This window comes from Dermochelys coriacea, chromosome 1 (assembly GCF_009764565.3).
Source record: "Dermochelys coriacea isolate rDerCor1 chromosome 1, rDerCor1.pri.v4, whole genome shotgun sequence".
Classification (NCBI taxonomy): Eukaryota; Metazoa; Chordata; order Testudines; family Dermochelyidae; genus Dermochelys; species Dermochelys coriacea.
In genome coordinates, this window is record NC_050068.2 from 21,166,102 (window position 1) to 21,183,925 (window position 17,824).

General features: G+C 38.5%; 1 protein-coding gene across 29 annotated transcripts in view; it reads right to left on the reverse strand.

The window, feature by feature from the left end:
* The window catches only part of PICALM (phosphatidylinositol binding clathrin assembly protein), a 120,234-nt gene that overhangs the window by 85,249 nt on the left and 17,161 nt on the right, over window positions 1–17,824 (reverse strand). For all 29 annotated transcript variants that reach the window (XR_006277568.1, XR_005290672.2, XR_006277567.1 and 26 more), the window contains exon 2: window positions 7,855–7,997. Coding sequence is in view for 25 of the 29 variants with exons in the window: in XM_038387686.2 (XP_038243614.1) it covers window positions 7,855–7,997 (143 nt within the window). In the remaining 4 variants the exon portion in view is untranslated. The remainder of the gene's footprint in view (window positions 1–7,854; window positions 7,998–17,824) is intronic.

Below are 17,824 nucleotides of genomic sequence, written 5' to 3' on the forward strand. Positions count from 1 at the left end.
TTTTCTACCAGATCAAATTAGCAGTATATCAAATTACACATTTACATCTATGAAATGTAAACCTTTCAACTGAAAATGAGTGTCTGTAGCACTCTTTACTTGGACACAACCATGTTGCTCTGCCATCATTGCTGAAAAAAGGGATATTGTGCACATTGTGGGTGGGGCGAGCCAGGGATCAGACCTCTGTAGAACTATTTTTTTTATATCTGTTTTACGGTGTTCGGCGTGCATCCACAGGCAAGGTCTCTTTCAAAACTTCTTAATCAGTTACTGCTCATATGTGGTGGCTTCCAGGACTGATTGTAGTACAAAGGCTTTCTTCACTTATACTGCCTACATCAACACTTCGGCATTTGTAATCCAGCTATCAGTAGATTATCAGGAAATAATGTCTACCTGTACTAAGAAGTGAACTAGGAGTTCTTGACCAGCTTTACCTTTAGTTTCCTGTACACTTAGGTTAAATTTAAGATATTTACCTGAATGTTATTTAATTTAATTACCTTTAAATCTAATTATGGGATTTTATTTAAGAGATATTCAGCACCATGAAGATTTACTGTTAATACTACATAAAGATTATTATTCATATTAAATAAATTCAGGAACCTAAAGGAGAAATTTTCTTATCAATTCAGGTTTCACCCTGTCTAGTCTGTATCTCATACTTTAGGAATTGCAGGTCTAACCAACACCAGTATTTGGCCTTCTATGCTGAAGATTACATTTTCTTTCTTTCAATTCAAAGCATTTTAGAAGAGCAATTTTAGTGTACTCTTCTTGGATTATAAATCATATTTCAGAGGATGAGAGAGACAGGCATTTTATTTCCCTTCATTCCCCCCCCCAAATCATGGTGGTGGTAATTCTCATCAGTAAAGAAACCTCTTCCCCAGCCTTCTAAGCAGCCACATGGCTTTTCGTACTTGTATAAAAAACTCTCTCAACGCTACATTCTAGCCTGCACAGGATTCTCTTGAGGGGAAACTCTCCAGAAGTTGTGAAATACTTGCTTAATCCAGTGTACTGCTATTCTAATGACCCTTTCAACATTTGTTTAGGATTAAATACTGTTAAATCCCTACTGGACACATGTATGCTTCAGAGTCCCTTTGAAGAAAGGAAGAGTTTTTTGCTAGCCAGTGAGAAGGGTTGCTATGAAAAGAATTCTGAATACTGACTCACTCAGCCCTATTTTTAATTACTTTAGAAGTTTTCTGATTTATAAAGAGCGAAGATGAGAGCTAGGTGGAGAATGGTCATTCCATTTTGTGGAGATTCTGGGAGAGCTGGGTCCAGAGAAGTTTATCAGGAGGGCTGAAGAGGACGTGGGCAGGTAAGCCCCCAATAAGCCTGCCTTGTTTCTGGCAGAATTTCACTGATATTGAACCATATCTGTGAAATATTTCCATTTCATAGATTCATAGATACTAAGGTCAGAAGGGACCACTCTGATCATCTAGTCCGACCTCCTGCACAGCGCAGGCCACAGAATGTCACCCACCCACTCCTATGAAAAACCTCACCCATGTCTGAGCTATTGAAGTCCTCAAATCATGGTTCAAAACTTCAAGGAGCAGAGAAGCCTCCCTCCAGTCAACCATGCCCCATGCTACAGAGGAAGGCAAAAAAACCTCCAGGGCCTCTCCAATCTGCCCTGGAGGAAAACTCCCTCCCGACCCCAAACATGGCAATCAGCCAAACCCTGAGCACATGGGCAAGATTCACCAGCCAGATACCCAGGAAAGAGTTTTCTATAGTAAATCAGATCCCATCCATCTAATATCCCATCTCAGGGGATTTGGCCTATTAACCCTGAATATTTAAAGATCAATTACTTACCAAAATCCCATTATCCCATCATACCATCTCCTCCATAAACTTATCGAGTAGAATCTTAAAACCAGATAGATCTTTTGCCTCCACTGCTTCCCTTGGAAGGTTATTCCAAAACTTCACTCCTCTGATGGTTAAAAACCTTCGTCTGATTTCAAGTCTAAACTTCCTGGTGGCCAGTTTATACCCATTTGTTCTTGTGTCCACATTGGTGCTGAGCTTAAATAATTCCTCTCCCTCTCCTATATTTATCCCTCTGATATATTTATAGAGAGCAATCATATCTCCCCTCAACCTTCTTTTAGTTAGGCTAAACAAGCCCAGCTCCTTAAGTCTCCTTTCATAAGACAAGTTTTCCATTCCTCGGATCATCCTAGTAGCCCTTCTCTGTACCTGCTCCAGTTTGAATTCATCCTTTTTAAACATGGGAGACCAGAACTGCACACAGTATTCTAGGTGAGGTCTCACCAGTGCCTTGTATAACGGTACTAAAACCTCCTTATCCCTACTGGAAATGCCTCTCCTGATGCATCCCAAAACCGCATTAGCTTTTTTCACAGCCATATCACATTGGCAGCTCATAGTCATCCTATGATCAACCAATACTCCAAGGTCCTTCTCCTCTTCCGTTACTTCTAATTGATGCGTCCCCAACTTATAACTAAAATTCTTGTTATTAATCCCTAAATGCATAACCTTACACTTCTCACTATTAAATTTCATCCTATTACTATTACTCCAGTTTACAAGGTCATCCAGATCCTCCTGTATAATATCCCGATCCTTCTCCGAATTGGCAATACCTCCCAGCTTTGTATCATCTGCAAACTTTATTAGCACACTCCCACTTTTTGTGCCAAGGTCAGTAATAAAAAGATTAAATAAGATTGGTCCCAAAACCGATCCCTGAGGAATTCCACTGGTAACCTCCCTCCAACCTGACAGTTCGCCTTTCAGTAGGACCCGTTGCAATCTCCCCTTTAACCAATTCCTTATCCACCTTCTGATGTTCATATTGATCCCCATCTTCTCCAATTTAACTAATAATTCCCCATGTGGCACAGTATCAAATGCCTTACTGAAATCTAGGTAAATTAGATCCACTGCATTTCCTTTATCTAAAAAATCTGTTACTTTTTCAAAAAAGGAGATTAGATTGGTTTGGCACGATCTACCTTTTGTAAAACCATGTTGTATTTTGTCCCATTTACCATTGACTTCAATGTCCTTAGCTAATTTCTCCTTCAAGATTTTTTCCAGGACCTTGCATACTACAGATGTCAAACTAACTGGCCTGTAGTTACCCGGATCACTTTTTTTTCCTTTCTTAAAAATAGGAACTATATTAGCAATTCTCCAATCATTCGGTACTATTCCTGAGTTTACAGATTCATTAAAAATTCTTGCTAATGGGCTTGCAATTTCAGGTGCCAATTCCTTTAATATTCTTGGATGAAGATTATCTGGGCCCCCCGATTTAGTCCCATTAAGCTGTTTCAGTTTCGCTTCTACCTCTGATATGGTAATATCTACCTCTATATCCTCCTTCCCATTTGTCATGCTACCATTATCCCCAAGATCCTCTTTAGCCTTATTAAAGACTGAGACAAAGTATTTGTTTAGATATTGGGCCATGCCTAGATTATCTTTAACCTCCACTCCATCCTCAGTGTTAAGCGGCCCCACTTCTTCCTTCTTAGTTTTCTTCTTATTTATATGGCTATTTCAACAAATTAACAAAAAAAGTTTTGTCAACAACCTATAGTGAAGAGGCATCAGGATTTGGAGATAGCTGAACAACTTGCATTTATGGGAACAAATTTATTTCCTCTTCCTCCCTGCTGGTCTGAGTAAGGGTATTACTTACTACACATATTACAAATGTCTTCCTGAAAGTCATCCATCACATAATTTTTCCTTATGTGCTAACTTTAGAAGAAATGAGTTGGGCAGAAAAGCCAGTGCCATTGGAAAAATGAATTTTGAATCAGCAGTTTAGTGAATTTTCAAAACAAGGGTAAGGGTCAGGGTCTTTTTCCCCCTTAGTTCACTTACAAAAAGCCAAGAGTTATATCTGAAAATACCATTGTAACCTAAATCATCATGCAGAGTATGGTTATATGGACATTGTATTGCATCCAAATATACAATGCATCAGACAACTAAAACAGAAAAATTCTGTTTTCAGCGGAAGTGACTGATTTTTCATAGCTTAGGGCGGGGAGGGGAGGAGTGATAGCTTTTTACATTCCAAGCCCAGGCCAACTGAATGTCCACTGAAGTTCCAACGATTAGACCACTTTCAACACTCTAATATGACAAGTAGTCTGTCTGGGAGTAGAATTTGTTTTAGAAAATTCCTGCTGGTCTAACTTTAAAAAACTGATGTTTACAAAGGGGTGGGGAAAAAACAGGAAATAGTTTAAATCATAGCTAATGAGCAAAATAGCTGCATTTTCTTCTCTCCCTAGGACACTTCACAAAATTCACAGAATTGGGACCCATAAATGGAAAATTTGATATCAATGATTGAGTATAAATGGGATTAGCATCTAAACTATGATGATTCTTGATCACATGAATAAAATTACACTGTGTGACCCATGACAACTCAGTGCCAACTGGCAATGGGGTTACAATAATATCCTGATTCTGGTAAGTAAATTCTCGTTCATCAAAGAATGCCATATGAGATCTTAAATGAAAACAATGATCACATTAGTCATTACTATTGTTGTGAAATGTACACACAAACATTATGTATGTATACTGAAAATATGGTCTTAAAGAGTCTGTATCACAGCAGAAGTGGAGAAACAGGTTTCCTGTCAGACAAAAGATGTCTATTCACCTGTCGGCATGTAAATTAAGCACTGTAAGCTAACACAATGGTGGCCAATTTACACACAAAGTCAACAGAAATATCAAGTCAAAAAAGAAAGCATACGGAGGAGGAACGCAACCTTATCTTGAGATACACTTCAAAGGTTTGCTGGACTATCTGGGGAACAGAGAAGACACCCTGTGATCCCGGACCTAGGAAGTAAAAGGGCAGTTCATTTACATTCATGAAACCAGTCTTAGTTGAAATGCTGCAGAGGACACTTAGGGTAAGAAAAACTTCTTTAGACAAGAGATTAGCCTGGTAAGTCAAGTTTAGTCTCTAGAAAGCATGTTATGATTTTGTTTTATAGGTAACCTATTGCTTCCATTATCCTTACTACCTCTTAAGTCTTGGATAATAAAAACTTACTATTGTTTTCACTATAAATGTATCTCAGTGCTGTGATATTAAGCAAGAAGTTGATCCTGAGTTGAATCATACAAGCTGGTGTACACACTGTTCCTTTGGGGACAGCAGATGTGGCATTTCTGTGAGCCTTCAGTGGAAAAGAGCCTGGACACTACAGGGAATACTTCAAAAAGACTTGACTACTGGGTATACCAATTGTTAACCTGCATGGAACAATAAGAGCTGGCATAACCAAGAGGAGATTGTTTGGATGGCTAACAAGCTGGTAGTATCAGGGAGCCAACATCCAATTAAGCACAAGCAAGTCTCCTTCACGCTGAAGGCTGAGGAGTAACAAGGTGAGACTCAGCCCTGGGTACCCCAAGAATGATCACAAACTGATTGCCAAATCAGGGATGGGAAAGAATTTTCTTTCCTAGCATATTGGCAGGGACTATTAGGGAGGAAAGAGCTTCTCATCTTCTTTGCCCACACTGAGCAGAGACCATTTGCTAGGCTCAGCTGGAACTATCCCACATACATTTCCTTGAAATTCTAAATGCCAGGGTGCAGGAAGAGACAAGAGCCTATGGATTTCAGTCCTTCCTATCTTTTATTTATATTTTCTCCATTAGACTGAATTTATCATTGCTCATTTCATACTTTAACTGTGCAAATACATGTACGAACCCTTTAGAGTGGGATCTGAATAGTCAAACATTATGGGCTCACAGTAGATTGGGGTGGGCAAACTACGGCTCACAGGTTGCATCTGGTCCACCAGCCATTTTAATCCGGCCCTTGAGCTCTCCGCTCTGGCACTCCAGCCAGGGAGCAGGGTTGGGGGCCACGACGCGCAGCTCCCGGAAGCAGTGGCATGTTCCCCCTCCAGCTCCTCCACAAAGGGGCAGCCGGGGGCTCTGCTCTGCACACCGCCCCAAGCAGCTCCCATTGGCCAGGAACCGCGGCCAATGGGAGCTGCAGGGCAGCGCCTGTGGACAAGGCAGTGCGCAGCAGAGCCATCAGGCTGCACCTCCATGTAGGAGCCGGAGGGGGAACATGCCACTGCTTCCAGGAGTTCTTTGAGGTAAGCATTGCCCAGAGCATGCACCCCTGACCTCCTCCCGTGCACCAACTCCCTGCCCCAGCCCTGATCCCCCTCCCACCCTCTGAACCCCTCAGTCCCAACCCAGAGCACCCTCCTACACCCCAAATCCCTCATCCACAGCCCTACCCCAGAGCCTGTACCCTCAGCCAGAGCCTTCACTCCCACCCCCCATGCACTACAGCTGTCCCAGCTGAGAATCCCCTCCTGCACCCTGAACTCCTCATTTCTGGCCCCACCCTGGAGCCCACACCCCCTGCTGTACCCCAATCCCAATTTCAAGAGAATTCATGGCCTGCCATACAATTTCTGTACCAGATGTGGCCCTCGGGCCAAAAAGTTTGCCAACCCCTGCAGTAGATCCAGAACAGTTTTCAATTCACATTCTGACTTAGTTAGGCTTGGTCTACATCATTCAAGACTGTGAAAAATTTTGCAGCCTGAGCACCGTAGTTAAGTCAGTCTAACCCCTGATATTGATGAGGCTAGATCGACAGAAGAATTCTTCCACTGACCTACTTACCACCTCTCAGAGAGATGGCTTAACTACCATCGACAGAAAAACCTCTTCAGTCAACACAGAAAACTTCTACACTACGGCGCTCCAACAGCTCAGCGGCAGTGCTGTAGCAGTTGTAGAATAAGCATGTCCTTATATCTGAGGGTCTTTCAATTCTTGTGCAGATACTAATGGAATCAAAGAGTAGCATTAATGGCTTTGTAGAATCCCATGAAAAGTCAGAAGGTATTTTTCTATTTTTTCCTTATGACAAATATATACTATGAACTGTATGAGAAATTTCATTTCAATTGTTTCAATGTAAAAGAAATCTAACTGAATATGAAGGGGTATCTGAATATTGCCCATACCATACATATTATATATATCATGTATGGATTATATACAATAGCCACTTTTCAAACTTAATTTTTAAAATTCAAAGATGGCGGTTTAAGAAAAAAGACTTAAAAATGTCTACTGTGCTATAGATCAACTGATCTAAAATTTTAAGTTTTTTTTTAAATGTAGAAAGTCTACAAGCCACAGTTCATTTGGGTTAAGCATCTTAAAAAATAGGGCTGTATCATGGAAACACCACACTACCTATTTTGTAAAGGCTTTGTGGAGAATTGAGGGCATGTAGCAGGATGGAGCTTACTACTTTTTTTTATAATCAGCTGATATGTTAATTTTATTATTTTGGAATGTTAGCTCATATTTAATTGATTGCAAACATAATGTTAATTATGGGTGCCTACTACAAACATGTAAACAGTCTTCATATTTTTAAATCAAATATAAATACAAAGGTTGTTGGTCCCCAACTAAAAAGTTTGGGAAAAAACATACGATTTACAAACCATTCTGAATATACAGAAAACACCTGTTTTGTCAGACGCATGACTAAGTGACCTAGTAAGTCTCTTTCATCTTCGGCTCTTATGATCCTACGTCATACCTTTTTTTTTTGGTTATTTCTCTGAATTTTTTTTAAAACGATAATAAAAACAATACTGGCATAGAAAAAGAACCCCTTCTTACAGTTCTCTTACTTCCTAGTAAGTAGAAGGGCAGAAATAGTGAAGATTTTCTTATAGAAAGTACCTAGTCAAAGACATCTCCATGATGTATCTTTACAGCAAAGATACGATTTTTGTACTAAAGACATTGTATTACCTCATTTCCGTACACCATTAGATGGTGAGTTGTGATGAGGGACTTGAATACTACCACCCAGCTACTGTTGGTAGTTCTTTCAAACAAGCTGTCCGCCAGCTGGGGGATGTTCACATTCATCTCATTTGTGCACTGGATTAAGTCTGTAATAAAGAGGATTGATTATTGTTATTTTACTTGTATATTTAGTATTCTTGAAGCTCAGTTATGATGGTACACATATATTTCAGTTTTTCATTCAATGAAGCAATCTAGAAATTATGCAGCCTTTCCCAGAATACCTCTGACTTAGCTCTCGAAGGTTTTCATTCTGTGGCCCACCAGGAAGATCTCAAAGAGCTGCAGTTTGAGAGCTTTTAAAATATTTCATTCATCCACAGGACAGTATGAATAAAAATAAGCTTCTCACATTTATTCTAAAAAGGACTTTCTGCAATTAAGAGTCACTTTCCTTGCCCATTTAACCCTTGGTGTTCGCTTATACTGTTACTATACTATTAGCTAACTATGATGGCGATTTTTATTTTTAACACCTGTCTACTAGAAACTGAACTGATACTATCTATTTCATATGGACCAGTTAAAAACCATGCAGTGGTAACATTATCACCACTGATGCTGGCTAGACTCAAACTAGTGAGCTGGATATGAAAGTCCTCATATCCTGTATTCAGCATCTTGAGTCATGTAGTCCCCTTCCTAGGGCTCTTCTTTATGTTATTTCTCAATAAAGAGCAGGGTTGTGGATTATTTGCAGTTAACTCACTTGATTAACTCAAAAAAATAAATTGTGATAAAAAAATTAATTGTGATTAATTGCAGTTTTAATTGCCCAGTTAAACAATAGAATACTAATTGAAATTTATTAAATATTTTGGATGTTTTTCTACCTTTTCATATACTGGTATATTGTATTCTGTGTTGTAATTTAGATATCAAATTGTATATTATTTTTTATTATAAATATTTCCACTGTAAAATGATAACCAAAAGAAATAGTACTCTTCTGGTCTCCTCATATAAGTACGATAGTGCACTCTCTTTGTTGTCAAAGTGCAACTTACAAATGTAGATTTATTTTTGTTACATAACGGCATTCAAAAACAAAATGTAAAAACTTCAGCACCTACAAGTCCACTCAGTCCTACTTCCATGCTGATGACGCTTGATAAAAAAATAATGAATTAAAATTGCAACTGAATTCCTTGGGGGAGAATTGTATCCTCCCTGCTCTGTGTTTTACCTGCATTATACCATATATTTCATGGTATAGTAGTCTCAGATGATGACCCAGCACACGTTCATTTTATGAACACTTTCATTATAGATCTGACAAAACGCAAAGAAGGTACCAGTGTGAGATTTCTAAAGATAGCTACAGTACTCGACCCTAGGTTTAAGAATCTGAAGTGCCTTCCAAAATCTGAGAGGGACGAGGTGTGAGCATGCTTTCAGAAGTCTTAACAGAGCAACACTCCGATGCTGAAACTACAAAACCTGAGCCACCAAAAAAGAAAATCAACCTTCTGCTGATGGCATCTGACTCAGATGATGAAAATGCACATGCGTCGGTCCCCACTACTTTGGATTGTTATCAAGCAGAACCTGTTATTAGCATAGACGCATGTTCCCTGGAATGGTGGTTGAAGCATGAGGGGACATATGAATCTTTAGCGCACCTGGCACAAATATCTTGCAACGCCAGCTACAACAGTATAATGAGTACACCTACCCTCACTTTCAGGTGATACTGTAAATAAGAATTAGGCAGCATTATCTCCTGCAAATGTAAACAAACCTGTTTGAGTGATTGGCTGAACAAGAAGTAGGACTGAGTGGACTTGTAGGTGCTAAAGTTTTCCATTGTTTTATATTTGAATGCAATTTTTTTTGTACATAGTTCTACATTTGTAAGTTCAACTTTCATGATAAAGAGATTGCACTACAGTACTTGTATTAGGTGAATTGAAAAATACTATTTCTTTTGTTTGTTTGTTTTTTACAGTGAAAATACTTGTAATCAAAAATAAATATCAAGTGAGCACTGTATACTTTGTATTCTGTGTTGTAAGTGAAATCAATATATTTGAAAAGGTAGAAAACATCCCAAAATAATTAAATAAATGGTATTCTATTATTAACAGCACGATCAATCACAATTTTTTTATTCGCTCGACAGCCCTAATAAAGAGTACTTTTTCCATGTACACCATTGACACGTTTTTCAATTTTAAGCCATTCTAAAAAGGAACAAATGAATCATCTTTCCTATGTGCCAGAACCACTCTTGCACAAAACGTAATTTCTGCGTATAATTTGAGAAAATATTTACTTTCAGCTTCTCTCTCAGCTCAGTAAAGGCAGCAAAAACAGGCTTTAAAGTTTCCAATTATCATATCAACACAGGGTTTCCTTATGCTCCTCAGACTAAAAGTTACATTTAATTACTGTCCACAGTATGAGAGACACTGAAGACCAAACAAAAGATTTCTTATGTGCTAAAACTGATGGGTTTTTTTTTTGTTTTTTGTTTGTTTGTTTTTTAAACTAACCTCCAGCTGCTGGAAAGATGCTCTAGTCACTATTAATAATTTCACAGAAGTTAGGCAAATTGTGACTAACAAATTTATTTGAGCATAAGCTTTTGTGAGCTACAGCTCACTTCATCAGATGCATAGTATTTGTAAAGAGTTTAAACACATCAGGGTTTGAACACTTTTGTGAAAGAGCTAAGCATTAGGGCTGTCAAGTGATTAAAAAAATCATGATTAATTATGAGATTAAAAATTTTGAAATTAATCGCAATTGTAATCACACTTAAAAAAATCTATTTAAATATCTTTGGATATTTTTCTACATTTTCAAATATATTTGTATTCTGTGTTGTAATTGAAATCAGTATATTTGGAACTGTAGAAAAACATCCAAAATATTTATAATTTCAATTGGTATTCCATTATTGTTAGGCAGTGCAATTAAAACTGTGATTAAACACGATTAATTTTTTTCATTGAGTTAATTTGTTCAGAGTTAATTGCTTGAGTTAACTGTTAATAATTGACAGCCCTACTAAGAATACTTACCAATATTTTAGGGTGGGTGAAGGGTAATGTCAAAGAAAAGTTAGGCATCTGCTTAGTTTAGTAAATTACATTACCTCTTTCATAACAATATTGAAATATCTGTTTCATTGGGATGCTACAGTCCCAGAATTTTATCTGAATCGTTTAATTTAGGGCTTATTACTTAGATCTCTTACAACTTTTGTGCTTTCAACATACAGTTATGGTAGGCCAGAGTAAGTAGAGGGTAGAAAATACCATGCATCTGATGAAGTGAGCTGTAGCTCACGAAAGCTTATGCTCAAATAAATTTGTTAGTTTCTAAGGTGCCACAAGTACTCCTTTTCTTTTTGTGGATACAGACTAACATGGCTGCTACTCTGAAACCTGTCATTATGCATAACTGTGTCTCAGAAAAACAACAAAACACTAAAAAGCCAGATAAGGAAAATGTTACCTACACAATTTGCCTAATATATGTAATTGTATTTAAAACAAAAAACAACCACACAGTAAGAACTTTTGATAAAAATGCTTATTCATTTCAACATTCCAGGAATACAAAGAGGTGAACTGCTGACAATAAAGCTTGCTGGATTTCACAAAGCAGTTAATTTGCCTTTACCCTTCATACTCTTGGATAAAAGAATTCTAATAAGTAGATAGTTAGATTAATAATAATTCTTGTCAAGAAAAAAAGTGGATTTCTTGATTCAAACATGGGTCCATGGATCCATTCCATAAAACATACAAGAGATATATATTGGATTAAGTTCACATATTTTGTCCACAAAAACCCTTGAGTCCAAAACACAAAGGAGGAGGAAGCGGTTGATTCCACTTTTACATAAATGGAACAGTAACAAGTGATTTTTAATAGTTTTGGTAATTTTTCCTATGAAACCGTTCTGACTTTAGTAAATTCTACAGAACACACATGTAGCCAAGAAAAATCTTTTGCAGTAACATATGGATTAATTTCAAATGAGCTGAAGAGGAAGATGACGTGGATCAAGAACTACATGGTGAAGCAGATTCTATGTGCTTAATCACTGGAGGCCAACACACAGCAACAACTATAATTAACGTAGCCCCAGTGGTTCCTGTCTAGAAGGCCTCTGAAGTTGGTTATCACCAACTCTAACTTTTCCCTTTCAGGATTAATACTCAACATGCTGCCTGTGTGAGGAGGTTTTAAATCTGAGCACAGTCCAGCTATTTAAATACTGGAGGGCAGATATTTATTATTAAAAAAACAGCTAGTATAGCTGCAGTTTGCGATAGCACATTAAAATTCATCATTGAGCTAGTCCCTAAGCTTAAGACATATGGTTTGAGTTGACCTAATGAAAGTGAGTTTAGACTCTGCCAAGTACTAGAACAAAGTGGTTTTGGGGGGGGGGGGAAGAGGGGCTTTAAAACTTTAACTAAAAAAATCCACCAAAACGAAGACTTCATGCATGTGTACTAATTTTAAAAAACAAAAGTTTTATAAAAAAAGTCTTGCCACATTTTATTGGACGTAAAAATGTGCTTATGCAAAATTTCACATTCCACTGCAAATGGATGCAGAATAAGATATGTAACAGTGAAGACAGGCCTGGGACAAAAATAATGCACCAACGAACTGGTGTATCCCCCTGCAACATTCACTGCGCATCAACCAATAAGCATCTAAATGAAGCAGAGGCCTTCCAGAAAAAAAAGATGCAAGTTGTGATTATGTAATTAAAGACAGTATTATCTATGCATACTTACCAGGGGCAAAGTTAAGGGTGCACAGGCAGTTTTAACTTAGACTCAGACTTTAAGGCAGAAGGGACAATCATGATCATCTAGTCTTACCTCCTGCACATTGCAAGCCACAGAACCTGACCCACCCGCTCCTGTCCATAATGTCTGTCTGAATTACTGAAGTCCTCAAATCATGATTTAAGGACTTCAAGTTACAATGAATCCACCATTTACACTTGTTTAAACCTGCAAGTGACCCATGCTTCAGAGGAAATCAAAAAACCCCCCAGGGACTTTGGCATTTCCTGACAAGTGCTGCACTTAGCAACTTCAATGTTAGCAGTTCAAGTGAAATTAAATATTGGATTAAAGCTGGCCAAACTGCTTGTAACACAGTTGTTGGGCTTTCATATTGATCCACTTTTAGTTGGTGTCAGACTTTGCAGGAAGAAGTTAGTTAATCCCTTTTGACAGGTTTCAGAGTAGCCGCCGTGTTAGTCTGTATTCGCAAAAAGAAAAGGAGTACTTGTGGCACCTTAGAGACCAACAAATTTATCTGAGCATAAGCTTTCATGAGCAACAGCTCACTTCATCGGATGCATTCAACTGTAGCTCATGAAAGCTTAGCTCAGATAAATTTGTTAGTCTCTAAGGTGCCACAAGTACTCCTTTTCTTTAATCCCTTTTGGCTTACTGCGGTATGTGCAGTTCATTTTCTCATTTTGGGCAGATGAAAAGTCTGAGTAGCCCCTCTGGTCAGAGGGACCCAGGATCTATGAGGAGGATAAGTGGTCCTAAGAAAGAAACCAAGAGGAAGTTTTTTCAATCTATACTGTGTACAGTGACTATTTTGGAACAGGGCACAGGATGCTGACTGTTCACTCTCCTTGACACAAGCCCTTTATAGAGTTAACCAGGTCCCAGTTGTTCTCAGGGTTTATTCTCAATTGAGCCAGACACTCTAGAAGAGATTTAACAGTTTTAGCAGCTTGTCTATACGTGGGGTTTATTCCTGATTAATTCCATGTGTGGACACTTATTCCAGAATAAATAAGGAATTCCATATGCAGAAAATATTTTATCCAGATCTTTCAGAAAATGTTAACCTGTAACAAGGGAACACTGAGGCAGATGAATAGCTACAACAAAAAATTATGCAAAACACTTTCCAAAAATCAAGAGATGAACTTTATTTCAACAAATCAAACTTTTGGAAACTAACTTTCAATTAGAGCAGTTCAAACATCAATATACCCCAATCCTAATCAATATTTAGATTGATGTATTCAAATACAAATTTCCAAAATCTATCACCACACAAATCAATTGCATGAAGTCACAAACATCATAACAGTGAACAGATCACGAGTCAGATCAGAGTCAATAAATCATATTTGATACATCAAGTACAAGCAACACAGAGAACTATCAAAGCGTGAACTCTGTCTCTTCAAGCTCACATGCAAGGAAGGTAGCCTAACTCTATGTCTACACTTAAAATGCTACAGCAGCACATGTGTGTTGCTATAGCGCTTCAGCATAGACATCTACTACATTGATGGGAGGGATTCTCTACCTCCCAGAGAAGCAGTAGCTAGGTTAACGGAATCCATACATCAACCTAGCACTACCTTCGCCAGGAGTTAGGCTGGCTTAGTTACATCTCTCACAGGTGTGGATTTTTCACACCCAAGAGGCAGCTATATCAATGTAACTTTTCAGTGTAGACCATCCCTTATGTCATCTTGACTACACCATTCAGGGGATTTTTCGCACCCTTGAGCAATGTTGCTGGGTCAACCTAATTTTCTAGAGTAGTAGGCTAGCCGTCACCTACAGCCCCCAACTAAAGCCTCTCCAGGGCATCATCAAGGATCTACAACCTATCCTGAAGGACACTCCCGGCGATAAAGCTACCACCACTCATTCAGGGTGGGTTTTTTTTTTTTTTTAATTGCTGGGAGAGCTCTTCCCTGATGACAAAGCATGTCTACACTGCCCACGTCACAGCGCTGCCATGGCAGCACAGCCACGCTGTAACGTTTGTAGTGTAGACATACCCTGATTCGTCATGCGTATCCCCAAGTTTCACCTCACTTAAAGACTACTTGCTTACAAAAACAGACAAAAATACAAAAGTGTCACAGCACACTATTACTGAAAAATTGCTTACTCTCTCATGTTTACCATATAATTATAAAATAAATCTATTGGAATATAAATATTGTACTTAAATTTCAGTGCATAGTATATAGAGCAGTATAAACAAGTCATTGTCTGTATGAAATTTAGTTTGTACTGCCTTCACCAGTGCTTTTTATGTAGCCAGTTGTAAAATCAGGCAAATTTCTAGGTGAGTTGATGTGCCTCCTTCGAAGAACTCTGGGCAAGGGTGTGGATTTTTCAAAAAAGGGTGTCAAAAGCCACCTGTAATCTGAATCAATGTATGTAACATGCTGCTTGCCAAAATGATTTTTGAGCAAGAATGTGTGTCTAGAAATGAAAAATACTGCCTATTTTCTTGTAACTACACAAAGGAAGTCTGGATTAGCAGATTACAGGTGGTCAAGACATGCTGTGCTTCACATTTGCTTTGTCCAAATCTAATTTTTTTTTACTTTGATCTCAATAAATCTAATTCTAGTCAAACACCTCTGGTATTGGCAATTTGGGATTGTCCGTATTAAATTCCCAAATAGGTGAAACGATTTCAGTCTTGTAGGCAGTAAAGAAAGGGAGTATGGTACCTACACTGCTAATGTTTCTCAAGAAAAAGAGCAGATTAACTATCCTCTACCGTATGTCATTTCAAGAGCTAGGGTCCAAATGATGCAGGGGAAAGGCCTCAAAACATGGATGGAAATCAAGTTTAAGAGGCGCCTATAGAAAACAAATACACCCCAAAGTCTTTCAGAATTTAACAAGCAAAATGAGATTCAGGGTTTTTTCCCCCCTAGTCTCATTATCTAACCAGACTGATTGGTGTAGAAAAGCATAACAACAACTTTTCATTTTAATATGAAACAGTAATTGTTGGCTGTACATCCAAAGAGTTTTCATTAGATGATGCCATCAGTTTGTACTTTGCTTTTTTTCTTTTGAATGAGGGAGGAAAACAGTCATCCAATCTAAAATTTTATGTTTCATACTGTTATTTACACCTGAAAGTCCTCATCTAGATTAAATCAGAGCATGTTTCAGTGGACACAAAAATTAGTGCTCTTGCTTTAGCTACAGCTTTTAAAGGCACGCCTACCCTATGCCCACTGAAGTGACATAGCTACAGCATTGCAGCTGTGTCACTGTAGTGTAGATGCTTCCTGTATCGACAGAAGGGGCTTTTCCATCTATGTAGTTTGTCCATCTTGCTGAGAGGCTATGACACGGTCGACTGAAGAATTTTTCCATCGACCTAGCCAAATCTACATCCAGGGTTAGGTCAACTTAACTATGTTGCTCAGGGTGTTAAATTTTTCAGAGCCCAGATCGATGTAGAATGGGTCAGTCTAATTTTTAAGTGTAGGCCATGCCTAACTGTTGACATGTACTTCTATGACAACCGTTTGAATGGACCCTTACTACTCTGTGATGTTAGCTACTTTAAAAGTAAGGTTTGGTCTACACTACAGACTTACATCAGTATAATTACGTCACTCAAGAGTGTGAAAAACCCACACCCCTGTGCAACATAGTTATACTGACCTATCCCCCGTGTAGACAGCTTTATGTCAGCAGGAGAGCTTCTGCCATCAACATAATTATCACCTCTCAGGGAGGCATCTTCATTAAAGTGCTACAGCACTACAGTGCAGCTGCACTGATGCAGTGTTTTAAGTGTAGACCTACCCTCAGTAAACCAGTAAATTTAAAACAGCTAAAGTCTCAGGCCTTGTGTACTCCAGAGACGGTTTGAAGGTACAGTTCTATGGGCTTGATTTCTTGATTGGGTGGGAAAACTGGCATTTCCCAAATATCACCCACTTTGGTCACTGAAATAAGAAATTACTCAATAAAATGATTACAGATCTATTATCCTCTGTCTTTCTTACACAAGATATCAAACAGTTAATAATGTTGATATTCACTCTTGACTTCATCCATTGGCTCCCCCCTTCTCTACTATACCAACAAACTGTTCATTTTTACTTTCAAAGCTCTTCACAGCCTATCCTATCATCTCTCATTCACTATCAAAATATCAACTTTGTGCCAATCATGCCATCATCCACTTGTTAATGTTTCTAACACCTCTCTGCTTTGTCCCATGCCACCATCACCACACCTGGAAGGAGCTCCCTGTGAACATCTGCAAAGATATCTTTTTATCCTCCTTACATCCCCCCCCCCTTTTTTGCTATGATGCCTACAAAAATACCTGAGTTAGGCTGCTGCTGAGCTGAAACCACTGTCTATCCTGCTGAATGTTATCCTCACGTTTCCTTGTACTCCTCCATTTGTCTGTCTGTATACACTCATTGTTAGATTGTGAACTTTTGGGGTCAGTTTTGGACCCTAGCACAATGGAGTCCGGCTCCATAAATTAGGGCTCCTACTTACTATGGTAATACAAGCTATAATTGAAATGATCAGTGGGCATCTGGGATCATCTCAGTGAGCTGTTAATGGGCAGTTCATGCCTCTCAAGGCTATTACTTCAGGCTCTCTGTAGACTCAAAGACGCATCTCAGCATTGGGTAGCTTACATTTGATGTTCTCACCACCAAAACCTAGAAGCTGAGGTTCCTGAGAACAAATATAGCTTCAGAAAGAAGTCAACAGAGCACATTGGTGCATGCAAGCAGTTTCCAAGCCCTGGTTATCTGGTAAATAATGACTGCTTGTATTAGTTTAATACTCCCAGATTGCAATCTGAACTATGACAATAATGCTAATGTGGTCTACCTGAAAGCCAAATAAAGAAAGAGAGAGATTACTTTCAAACAGATTCATTAGGAAACAGAAGAGTGCGGTGAGTACCACTTCAGATTTTTAGAGTTTATAAAATCTTCACAAGTGAAGCCTCCAAGGCTTGAATGAGGAGGGCAAAAGAAATCTTCTGCCTAAATCCCCAGGATAACTCTCTCTGGTTATTAGAATTAGGCTTCTAACTAACAGATTAGTACATTTTTCAAGTCCTGCTGGCCACTATTTGCTAAACTATAGAAGTCCTTTAG